At 41.0% G+C, this 13,135-nt stretch overlaps 1 protein-coding gene across 2 annotated transcripts in view; it reads left to right on the forward strand.

Annotated features, from left to right (window-relative positions):
* Positions 1-13,135, forward strand: part of LAMA4 (laminin subunit alpha 4) — a 136,354-nt gene that overhangs the window by 45,593 nt on the left and 77,626 nt on the right. Inside the window, exons 4-6 of one of the 2 annotated variants that reach the window (XM_015561621.1) lie at positions 3,491-3,571; positions 8,436-8,650; positions 11,470-11,565. In XM_015561621.1, the coding sequence (XP_015417107.1) occupies positions 3,491-3,571; positions 8,436-8,650; positions 11,470-11,565 (392 nt within the window). The remainder of the gene's footprint in view (positions 1-3,490; positions 3,572-8,435; positions 8,651-11,469; positions 11,566-13,135) is intronic. The other variant, XM_015561622.1, reaches the window with a different exon arrangement.

The following is a 13,135-nucleotide window of genomic DNA, read 5'->3' on the forward strand; positions in this document are numbered from 1 at the left end:
TCCACTCAAGTGTATCCTGATTTATGTCGCCTCATCTAGGTATATTGTTTTACTGTTCATTAATATTCTGCTCTTAAACATTCGTCTCAACCATATCTGATGACATGTTTAGCATGTCACTCTCTTATGTGATATAGTTATTTTGATAAATATATATACCTCCAACCTCCTAATAACAGGTATCACTCATTTGCCCATGCAAACAAAGATGTTATAAAGCACTAACTGTTCTAAACAGGTTTATAAGCTTTTAGAAACTAGCAGGAGAATTAAAAAGGCAATCCCAAATGCTAATTGTATTGTCTAGCTTATGCATTTTTTATTCCTTTCCTATGACAAGACTTTTTAATCTAAATTACCTGACATTAATGTCTTGAGATAAAAGACTTTTGGAACTCATTTCTATTGACTGAGAAATTTTGTCTACATGCAATCAAGAAATATTTATTGAGTGCTTATGTGCCAATCATGTACCAGTTGCTGGTCACAGTAGTGAATAAAACAATCAAAAAGTCATGCCTTTACTAAGATAAGTCAAAATACAGCAGTATTATGAAGCTCCTAAAGCAACTTTTTCCCTTTTAGGCCAGATTATCCAGTATTTCAGTTGCAGTTACTTCAGCTATTATGAAGGCCATTAATTCTTTTATTTATCATTTATTTTTTAAATATATTTTTTACTAATTTCAGAGAGGAAGAGAGAGGGAGAGAGAGATAGAAACATCAATGATGAGAGAGAATCATTGATCAACTGCTTCCCTCATGCCCCCTACTGGGGGGATTGAGCCCACAACCCGGCATGTGCCCCGACCAGGAATCAAACCATGACCTCCTGGTTCATAGGTCAACGCTCAATCACTGAGCCACTCTGGCCGGGCTGTTAACTCTTAAATAATTGAAGCAGAAACTTGCCAATTGGGTAATAACCTTCTTTCCTTGAAAAAGAAAAAGTTCCCATTGGCATCAAGGACCTCTGTGTGTGAGAGTGGATCCCAGTTCCAAAGAGTGAAAGTCTTAGGAAATGTGCTCTGCAGTTAGGAGCATATTCACAGACATGAAAACTGAAGTCTCCATAATACAGATCTGAGGTTAAAAACCTGCTCAACATGAATATAAAAGCAAAAATACACCCCCAATAAGTAAAGACCCTATGTGGGAATGTTGAGGGATTGGGAAGGGTGTGAGAGACCTGCTCTCTTTGTAGTGGCAATAGTTCTACTTCCCAAATCCCTTGTGGGGGGTGGGGGGAACTGGGACAAAAATGGGGGTGAGGTGGTAGTCAGTGATCATAAAACAGGACAAATTTGCTTGGACACTATGAAGTTCCAGCCTTTGATCTGACCTTATTATTGACTCAGTTAACTGATTTCAAACACGAATCAAATATGCTATCAAAAATCAAATACACCATCGCCTCTTTCAGTTGTTTTAAAATTCATGTTTCTATTTTCTATAAAAATGAAACTGCCAGGACTTTGATTTGAGTTCAGAAAGGCACAAGTGTGGAATCTAAATCACGCTCTCAGAGAGCTGCTATTTGACCCAGGATTTGGATTTCTAGTTACAATAGCCACATCAGAAAGCAAGGAAATAAAGTCTGAGGGAGTCCAGCAACACACAGCGCTGAGTCTATTTTTCTTTAAGTTCCCTTGAGGGTTTTCCAAAAGCAAAGGGCTCCTTTCCTCTTAGAAAGGGCGCCATGGCTGCTAGTGCGGGCTGAGAAAGACACAGTGTTTTCATTTCCCCAGCCAAGACAGACTTCCCTCTGAATAAAACACAAACATTTAATGCTGATGAAAAACAAAAAAGGAACCCTCAGCGGCTGGCATTGCCTCTGAGTCTCCCACCACAGAGACCAATGGTCACGCAGCTATTCCCAAGGACCATTTGCACAGAATTCGTTTATTTATTTTGGGGTTGGCCAGACATCCACCATGTCTACTATTAGCTATGGTAATGGCTCCAATTAAGGAAAATGTCATCTGTTTGAAGCAGCAGGACATTAGCTCAAGGCAGATGACTCCAGACACTGGCAGATGTTTCAGCTCTTCAAGCAGTATGCAGGCTGCCGGGAGAAACATCTTCAAAGAAACATGAATGTCCTGGACTCTTCACTGACAGTGTTTCTTTAAGACAGCTAAGGAATAAGAACAAGCAAAATGAAGAGTAAAGGCCAAAGAAATGTAATTTCATGGAATGTTTTTAATCAAACTGTTAAAGGAAGTAAATTGTGGGTATTACCTTTCACTGAGAAGCACATATTGTTTTCTTACTTGATTTTATAAATATCTTTAAACAAAGCAAAACACCCATTTTCTTTCTCCTGAAAGCCCATTAGGGTAAAATTGCCTACACATGCAGTAATGTGAGAACAGCAGATCACGCTCCATCAATTGTACAGTACCTAGGCCAAAACTAATTTGAGAGTCTGTAAAACTTTTTATACCCACCTCATATGGGTGGATTCATGTGTCAGTGTAGAATTATCCAAACATGTGCAGAGTAATATTTCATTTCCCCTGCCTTAATAATTAATTTGGTTATTTATTCTGCTGAACTAATATTCTTATTACTTTTCTGACCTAAATTTTATTATCTTATAAAAAATGAAGATGAAGAATTAAGAGAGAGGTTCAATGGACTAGAATCCTTTTACCGTGGGTCTTATTTGCTTGAGTGATTGCTTTGTGACTTTGATCAACTAAGCCAGTCCCTCCATCCTTTATTTCCATTCTTCAAGGTGCACATAAAAGAAATTAAGGTTCTGTGAAGATTATAGAGTACTAGAGGCCCAGTACACAAAATTCGGGTAGGGTCCCTAGGCCTGGCCAGTGATCAGGTCCAAACAGGGACTTTCTTCCCACACCCACACCCCCACCTCACTGCCTCCCCCCCGACCCCCCCACCGCCCCCGGGCTGCTGGCTGCCTGTGGGACCTTCCTTCATTCTGCACCATCCCCTGGTGGTCATTGCACATCATAGCGAGGAGTTGAAGTCCTGGCTGGTCAAACTCCTGAGGGGACAATTTGCATATTAGCCTTTTATTATATGGGATAGTTTAGAATTGGCTCATAATTGTGAGGAGTGGAAGAGATCTAGGGAATAAAAAAGGGGGGACTTTCAAATTCATACACAGAAAGCGATGGGAATAAGAGAAAATTCTCACATAAATCTAAAATTGCAGGCAAAATTTGCTTATTTTATCTGCCTTTGAAATATGTGTTTTAGACTTTATATATAATATATGGTTTTCTGAAATGCCCACTGCTTCAAGTAAACATAATGAAGTGCCTCTATGGAAAAATAAGTAAGGTGAACCTGGAAAATGGCTTCACAAATGGAGTGGCATTTTCTGTCTGAGCCTTCTTGTTCTAAACTTTTCCAAAAGGAAGAGGATTTACTTTAAATAAAGCAAATGACCACACCCATTTGAAGAAGGTCTCTTCAGTGATTTATGGAGTTGACTTCTAATATTCCCTTACAATTCTAGTTTTGCAGAATCCTGCTATAGAAAAAATGGAGCTGTTCGGTGTATTTGTAAAGAAAACTACGCTGGACCTAACTGTGAAAGGTAAGCTAATAAAATGTACCATTTTCTGTGTGGGTCAAAGGAAGCTTTCTGTTGCTTGTAATCATCATCTCTGCCTTACTCCCCTTCAATAGATGCTGAAGTGGATGATTGAGAGGAAGGAGTAGGAGATAGCATTTCATAACCCCATGCCCCAGACACAGATATAACAATATGCTCTCTAGGGGCCCAGGCCAGAGCCACATCAGGATAAATGGACATGGAAAGGAAAAAAAATGAGTATGTGTCTTTTAAAAAGATTCTCTGGATGGTTTTGGTAACGCTCCCCTCTCTCTCTCTATCATTGAGAACCAGTAATATAATTAATGGAGAGTGAGGCTGCCTTGTTAAATAAAAAATAAATAATATCCTCTATTAGAGCAATAAGTTTAAAATACATTGCAATGCACTGAAATAAAATTGAAAGTCAAAATTAAATCCTTTATGAAAGCAATCCATTGAAATACACTGAAAAAAGCATGAATCCATTACTTAACTCAGTCTTTACACCATTTCCTCCCCTGGAAAAAAAAAATTCATGAGAGTTTGCATTTTCTGAATCCCCGTTTGGTACCTACACCTAACTTTCTTTTTTTGAGTTGCTCTGAGCTCTGCTCAATCAAGAAAGGCCTTGGGGACTAAAGATGCGAGGCTTCCCACTGAATGATTTCTTGGCAAGACATTTCCCATTCTCCCCACCTGTCAACTGCTCACAGATTTCTATGATAAAATGGTTTCACCAAAAAAAAAAAAAAAAAAAAAAAAAATCTCACATAGAGGCCTTCTAATTTTCAACAGAGATACATTAATAATGGCCTCATCATTGTGTTTAGGCAGCAAAATGTTAAGTGCTGTCATAAAGACAGAGCGGAAAGGACAGGAGGGACCAGTCCAACATCTAGTCCAACATCTGCAGTGTACTCACGTCCTCACATCACACTCCCGACCATTCTGACTGTGACTTAGCCTTGGGGTCAAAACATAAACCTTAAATGATAAGCCAACTCTCTTCCAAAGAAAACACCCTCCATCTCTCAAAATGTAGTTCTGCAACTCTTTTTAAAAAGCCACAATGTCTATGATACAGAGAAAATATCTATACTTGGAAGTCATTGTTATTATGATTATTAAATGTGCAAAATGTGGATAATTCTTTCTCTAAAGGGTCATGGGATTTTTCCCTTTTTAAAAAAATTAATCCTCACCCGAGGATATTTTTCCATTGATTTTTAGGGAGAGTGGAAGAGAGAGGGCAAGACAGAGAGAAATATTGATGTGGGAGAAACACACAACACACATCAATTGGTTGCCTCCTGCATGAGCCCTGACCAAAGCCGGGGCCAGAGAGGAGCCTGTAACCAAAGTATGTGTCCTTGACCAGAATCGAACCCAGGACCCTTTGATCCACAGGCTGACGCTCTATCCACTGAGCCAAACTGGCTAGGGCAGATTTTTCCCTTTTTTGCTATAAAGGAAGAGGGAAAGTAAAAGCTGAGGGCCATGTGAGTTTCAGCTTTCAGAGATGATCAGATTACCTTTGGTTGATTAATGTTGGCAACACACTCATTCTATTATTTCCTTACTGAGGGACCCAGGAATATGAGGCACTTGATTTATTCTTTTTTTTTTTTTCTCAGTGAGGGTCTGAGAGGATTGTTAATCATCCAGGGATGGAGTTTTTTTCTCACCAGTGTTTGAGGTTAAACTCAATTTAGTCTGATAAGGATTGAGCTGTATTCCCAGATAATGGGTGTTCCATGGCTCCTGTGAGGGGAACTAATGGCCTTAAATAGACCCCTGCTAACCTAATGCAAGGCCTCCCAGAAGTGAAGTAATCTCAGCCCTAAGAGCTCATTTCTGCATAATCGCACAGGGTGCAGCTAAAGGTTCTGTCTGCAGCAGTGGGGGTCCTGGCACAGAATAGCATGCCCACCTGAGGTGTGGGATTGTGGACGATAAACCCCCTGGCCCACAGCAGAGGCTTCTAGGATCTCCTGCCATTACCCCATAAGGCTGGATCAGATTGGGTGCTTATGATGGACCTGGATTGATAGGATGGAGGAGAGAGCACTCGTTTGGAAAATGGAAGTAGAGAGCCTGGCTGAGTTTGAATGTCAACTCTAGCCCTTTGTGATCCTCCTGGGCAAGTTATTTTTGACCTCTAAGTTATTTCCACATCTCCAGAATGGAGAAAATGAAGATACCCACTTTATGAGACTGTTGTGAGGTGATGCTGCCAAGTTTTTAGTATGACACCAGGTACTTAATACAGGCACAATAAAAACTAACTGGTGACAGTAGGAGTCACTGTGGTCATTGTCCAGTTTCCACCACTGGCATAATGTGTGTCTAGGCCATGGTGGCTCATTTCCCTGACTCTCAGTTTCCTTAACAGAAATTATGGCTTTGAAGTAAATAGTGTCCTTCATTGATATTCTCCTGTGTCTCATAGCTTTACATCCTCATCTCTCAGCCTCATGACCATCCTGAGAGGAGCCTATAAAAATCTGTAGTGTTGAAGGTTGGACTGTGACTTCAGAGTTGCCGCCAAACCTATCACCAAAAGATGTTCTTGAAACTCAAAGTAACTTAAAGTAGGTTTCCACTGTGATTGAGATTCTGACTTACAGAATAGAGAATGTGTTTTTTTCTCTTATGGAAGATCAGGGGATAACCTATGAAGATCAAATACAGTGAAATTAAACAGAGAAATGAAAGTACTAGTAGTAACTGGCATCTGACTTATGCGAGCTTGGGCAAGTCCCTTCACTCCTGGACCTCAGGATTCCCAGCTGCACATTACGGGGGGAGATCTGAGTTCCATTTCAATGAATCTAATATTCTGTGTAGTGAACTGCAGCAAAGGTTAGAAATTCAATCCAGCCATGTATTCCATAGAGGAATGATTTATGCTGTCTTGGGGACCAGAGGCCCAGTAAATTAGAGGTGCAAAGACATGAATGAATATGAGTAACAAAATTCATTAGACATTTTCTCTTGGGGATATCTCTTTGTAGATTGTGTGACTCTTTAATTAATTCTTATCTTTATATAGATCTCAATTTCTAGAATTTAGATATTATGTATGATTGTGCTTCATTTGTTTCCTGTTCTTTCAGAGTGGGCTGTGTATTTTTCCTCTTCCTGTCTTTCTGTGCCTTGCATAAAATAGACATGAATTGTCCCTCTGTTGGATGAATTCACTCATTCATTTATAGTAGCAGCAGTGTGGTCCAGGGTGGAGTGAAGGAAAGAACATGAGGGTCAGAAGGTCTGAGTCTTGCACTGTGACTTCCTAGCTATGTGAGGCTGGAAAACCAAGTAGCCTCTCAACCTCAGAATGCCAGGCCTGTGTGGCCTACCTCCCAGTTGTCTGTGGTAACTAAGTAAACTCACCCAGGTGAAGCTATGAGATACAAGGCAAGTCAAGGGTGTAAAGACTGAACATACACCATCATTACAAAAAAACTGAGATGTAGAAATAAAAGCTGGTAGATCATTTGCAAAATGTTGAACAATTATTTCAATAGGGCCTTGGGATTACAGGTGTGATTTTTATTTTTCATTTCTCTATTTTTCAAATGTTCTGAGTCATAATTTTATTACTTTAAATGGAAGCTTTTAAAATGTAGTATCGTATTACTACAGACCAAGCCTTACTTATTTCCTTCGAAAGCCCTCCCTTCCTTTCCATTCCCAAGGCCAATGCCCTAGCCCAGGCTCTCCACACCCGACCCTGGTCTCCCCATTCCAGCCTGCAGTCAGCAGCCAACATAAAATCCAAATTTTAACTTCTTTGTTTAAAAATAGGAAAATTTAGCAATACAGGTCCTCCATTCCCTCACAGCTACAATTTGGCAACAGTTGACAGGAACCAAGTAGCAGCTGACCCTTAGATGGGACCTGCAGTCCCACCACTCACAGCAGGGCCTTTGAAAAATAGAGAAAAGCATTTGTTCCTCTGAGCAGAGGCAGCCCCACCTAGAGTGCACAGTTTGGCCAGGCCAGCAAAGGTTGGATAGATTTCAGTCACCACTCTCCAATGGGGCTAGGCTGTCTCATGAGGGGCCCAGCCAGCATGACCAAAGGCACCAGCTGTGCCCCCACAACAAATGCAGTAGTTAGGTGCCTGGCCTCTGTAGACACAGAGATCTAAAATGTCCAGAATAATGGCTACTTAGGCTCTAGCTCTGTTTCTCTGTGGTACCCTCAGCTCTGCCCTCTGCCTTGTCTCCACATTGCCTTTCCTCGGTCATAAGATGGCTTCAGAACTAAGAGCAGCACCTGACTGTTCATTCTCCCACAGATGAAAAGAATGCCTCCCCAGAGCCCTCAAACAAGAGCCCTGGGCTACACTCCAATTGAATCACCTCTGAACCAATCCATTTTGGACAGGCTAGTGCCAGGCATTGAGTGGCTCAGATTTAGGTTAATCTGAACAATTCACTACAGCAAGGTGGACAGTGATTTATATCAGTGTTTCTTAACAAAGGTATTACTAACTCTTTGGCCAAGATCATTCTTAGCTGTGCACTAGTAGTGGGTCTCATTTAGCATATCTAGCACCACCCATCATATGCCAGCTGTGCACGCCAGTTGTTGGAATGACCAAAAACTCCCACACATTGGTCATATCCAGACACTCCTACATCTGGAGGGCTGGCCATGCTGAGTGGGTGTGTAACACACTGGGGAGGGGTGGTTCCTTAAAAACAAAGTCTAGTTCTATTAGGAAGATGGGAGATGTGAATGAATTCTGGAAAAGCAAACCACAAATATTAACTACGCTTTTATTCTAGGTGGGAAAGAAGATTAAAAGGAAGAAAAACTATGGCTGTTAAATTTCTAACATGTGATTCCCCTTCAGATGTGCTCCTGGTTACTATGGAAACCCCTTGCTTGTTGGAAACACCTGTAAGAAATGTGACTGCAGTGGAAACTCTGATCCTAACCTGATTTTTGAAGATTGTGATGAGATCACTGGCCAGTGTAGGAATTGCTTACGTAATACCACTGGATTCAAGTGTGAACGCTGTGCCCCAGGCTACTATGGGGATGCCAGGATAGCGAAGAACTGTGCAGGTACAGTACTGTAAATCCTTAGACGGACACCCGGATTTAGATGTATTTATCTTGGGAAAATGTCTCAAGTGCCCCCTTGTCACTTTTCCAGGCAATGCACATTCTCAGGAGTGTGCATCCCATACTCACCCCTGGTGGATATTATCAAGGCTACTAATGTAACCTAGCTCATAAACCAAGAGACACTGACACAAATGAGCTCTTGCCTTGCCAGCTTATATCCTTCCCATTTTGATCAAAGAAGAAAAGCAAACTTCCATGGACAGCCTATGATTGGCCAGAATCCTGAATGAAAACCTGCATGGCTCACATCACTTTTCTTATTCTGGAAGCTAGGTCCCATTTTTCAGTTATGTTTGGTAAAACTGACATTTCAGGGCAATAAGTGAGCAAATCAATGGTAGAGTTTACTCATCCCCCAATTTCCTCAAATTGTCAGAGCAACTATCTCAGGTAGAGTATAAGAATTGACTTCGTGAAGAGAAAAGACATGGAGAAACTAAGATGGCGGCAGAGATAAATTAGACTGAAATGTATACATTTCATTGATAATTTCTATAACCCATTTGCCACATAGAATAAAGCTCTTAATAGGTAAAGTTAAATTGCCTTCCTCTAGGAATAAGGCTGAGACTGAATATTTCTTATTTGTTTGTGACTTTGAGGGGAAGAATGGGTGAGGAAGAGTTATTGTACTCTTGTGGCATGCTCCTATTGGAAATCCCCTCACTAAAACAAAGTCCCACTTAAAAAGGTTCTAAGTGTAAAGGTTAATATTGAGAAGAAAATACATGTCATCTTCAGAGATCACAATAAAAGTAAACATGTCTACAAGAAAGCAAAGTGCACAAAGGCATAATACCGAAAAGGACACAGGGAAGAGTGTTCTGTGTCCAGACAGACTAAAGAAGGAAAGCAGGCATCTGAAAGAATGCTGGCAGCTCTGGCTGGGTGGCTCAGTTGATTAGAGCATTGTCCCACACACCAAAAGATTTTGTGTTCAATTCCTTGTCAGGTCACATACCAATGTTGTGGGTTCATTCCCTGCTTGGGGCATGTACAGGAAGCAACCAATTGATGTTTCTTTCTCTCTCTTCCTCTTTCATATCCTATCTAATAATAGACAAACATGGTAATTGACCATACCTTTGCTACGCCTCCCATTGGCTAATCAGCATGATATGAAAATTAGCTGCCAACAAAGATGGCGGCTAATTTGCATACTACAGGCAGGGCGGGACAGCACCATCCCACCTGACCCACCACCATCTGGGCCTGCTATTTGCCACCCAGGGCAGTGGGGCAGGACAGTGCCATCCGTCTGCCCTGCCGCCATCCGGGCCTGCTATCTGCAACCCAGGGCGGCAAGCATCCTGTGTGCGACCCAACCCGGGGTGGCCACGCGGGGCAGCAGCGATCTGCCAGCCCGCCTGGCCACCATCTGGATGTCCCGTGTGTGACCTGACCCAGGGCAGCAGGGTGGGACAGCGTGGCTCCTCTGTCACCCCAGCTTCCTCATCACAGCTCCCTTGGGGGCCTAAGCCTTTAGTCAGACATCCCCCAAGGGCTCCCTGGCTGCCAGAAGGATGTCTGACTGCAAGCTTAGGTCTGATCCCCCAGGGAGTGGGCCTAAGTCAACAGGTGGACATCCCCCAAGGGGTCCTGGACTGCACATGGGTGCAGGCCAGGCTGAAGGACCTCGCCCCCCGAGTGCACAAATGTTTGTGTACCAGGCCTATATATATACATATATATATCTCCTGGGGCAAGAATTTTAAAAAACTGCTGACAAAATCAAAGCCTTAGACATTGATGAATATTCTGATTCTCAAAATATTTACTAAACTTATGTTTAAACTACATAGAAGCAGATCACTCTTAGAAAAGAAGCTAATGCTGAAAGCAATAAAGCATGATCTTGCTGAATGGCTGAATAAATTTACATTTTGTGGAACATTAAACAGCTGAAATGTAATAAATGCATTTCCCCTTACAGCTAAATTTTTTATGATTTTTCTCTAAAGACAGTTAAGAGATGGGGAAAATTCACAATTCTACTTCAGCTTATTGTTGATAGCTCAGGAATTCCTTTTTAAATATCACAAATTAATTTCTACTCTGAAACTCTGAATTGGGGCTTTTGTTTTTGTTTTTCTCCAAATGACTATCTTGAAAATCCTCAGTCGATGAATAGAGGGTCCTCAGGATTTCTGAATTTATGTAAATATGTTCCTAATTTTTCCCACGACATTATTCCCAGCCATCCCACTGAGAACTGTCACTGGGAGGTTTGGAGTCAGCTGTGCCAAGGGTCAAGCACTGTGGAAGCCAAGATTTGCTCTTGGGCCTACTCACTCTCTCCTCGCCGGACCACTCCTCCTTCACACCTGGCAATGATCAACCCCGAAGCTGGATTAAACTGGAGAATCAGGCTGCAATGAAAGGCTGGCTTTCAGAGTCCAGTTGAATAATGGGCTCCATGATTATCTTGTATCTTTTGAAATTTACCAGGATTTTTCTGGACGGAAGCAGCTGTAATAGTCATGTCAGGAACCTCCCCCCCCGCCCCCCCCAAAAAAAAAAATTGTGAGAGGAGTCCTAGAAAATTTAAATTTGTTTTTGCCCAAGGGTCTCTTTTGAAAATTTCACTGGGCTGAGGCTTAATTGGGTGAGGGGCATAATCTCGGTATCATAGAATATAATTAATGCCCATTGAATAATTATATACTGATAGCCAGTATTTCTAGAAACCATGAGAACATTACCCTACTTTAAGCACTACGAAATTAATCCTAATCTCTTGTTTTTGTTTCCCACAGTGTGCAATTGTGGAGGAGGCCCATGTGACAGTGTAACCGGAAAATGCTTGGAAAAAAGTTTTGAACCCCCTACAGGCACGGACTGCCCAACCATAAGTAAAAATAACAGTACATGATTGACTAACCCCCCTTTCTCTAATGTGCTGCAGGTGGAGGATTAAGGAAAGTTATGCAATACCCCTCTCTAGAAACTACCTGAGTTTCACCCCCGGCTTTAACCCTGTCTGTGCCTCAAACAAATGTACCCTAAACAAAAAAGATTCAGTTGTCCACTTGATTCTAATTTGCAAATAGGTGATTTACATTTAAACACCTCTACAAAACTTACCAAGTCTTTAAGTTTAGCATCTTACCTAGTGGATAAAGGCAAATTCAGAAACATAATTCCCAAAGACTGGGTTTATTTTAGCTCCTTTTCTCCCTTTTCTCTACAGGTCACTAGATAAAATGATATATACAGACAATGCTTTACAACTCTGGGAAAACTGAGATACCAAGAGATTTCAGTGGTTTTTTTCCAGATCACTCCAAATCTGAAGTGGCACCAGAAATAAAATATTCAGGCCTTATGAAAAGGAGCTGCGATCTTTCTTTCCTGGATTTTTCTGTCATTCCTATCAATCAAATAGTGATCAATTCTGACGGTGCAAGGACCTGCTGAAACATTTCAAAACAAATTTCCAGAACTAGGCTTAATGACTTGTTAAGCACCATATATGATAAACCCTCAGCCGATATCATACGCAATGGTGAAAATCAGGAACAAGACAAGGATGCCCACTCTCACCACTCTTACTTAACATAGTTTCGGAAGTCCTAGCCAGAGCAATCAGGCAAGAGAAGTAAATAAAAGACATCCAAATTAGGAAGGAAGAAATAAAAGTGTCACTTTTTGCAGGTGAACGATTCTGTATATAGAAAAATCTAAAGATTTCACCGCCCCCCCACCCAAAAAAAACCCTACTAGAAACAATAAATGAATACAGTGAGGTTGCAGGATACAAAATCAATGTACAAAAAGCCATTGCTTTCCTATATACTAACAATGGAACTTCAGAAAAAGAAATGAAAACTCCTTTTGCAATTGCAACCAAAGGAATAACATACCTAGGAATAAACTTAACAAAGGAGGTGAAGGATCTATATACTAAAAACTACAAAGCATTATTAAAAGGGATTGCAAAAAACCACAATGAAATGGAAAGATATTCCGTGTTCATGTTCATGGATTGGAAGAATCAACATAGTTAAAACGGCTGTATTACCCAAAGCAATATACAGATTTAATGCAATCACCATCCAAATACCAATGTCATTTTTTTAATAAATAGAGCAAAAAGTCATCAGAGTTATATGAAATCACAAAATACCCTGAACAGCCAAAGAAAGAAGTTGGCGGTATCATACTACCTGACTTGAAATTATACTACAGAGCTAAGATACTCAAAACAGCATTCTACTGGCAGAAGAACAGACACACAGACCAATGGAGAAGAATTGAAAGCCCAGAAATAAAACCACAGGTACATGGGCAAATAAATTTTGACAAAGAGGCCAAAAATGCACAATGGAGAAAAGAAAGCACCATTATCCTTAATAAGTGGTGCTGGGAGAATTGGAAAGCCACATGCAAAAGAATGAAACTAGATTATAGCTTGTCCCCTTG

Source organism: Myotis davidii, unplaced genomic scaffold (genome assembly GCF_000327345.1).
Source record: "Myotis davidii unplaced genomic scaffold, ASM32734v1 scaffold196, whole genome shotgun sequence".
NCBI lineage: Eukaryota > Metazoa > Chordata > Mammalia > Chiroptera > Vespertilionidae > Myotis > Myotis davidii.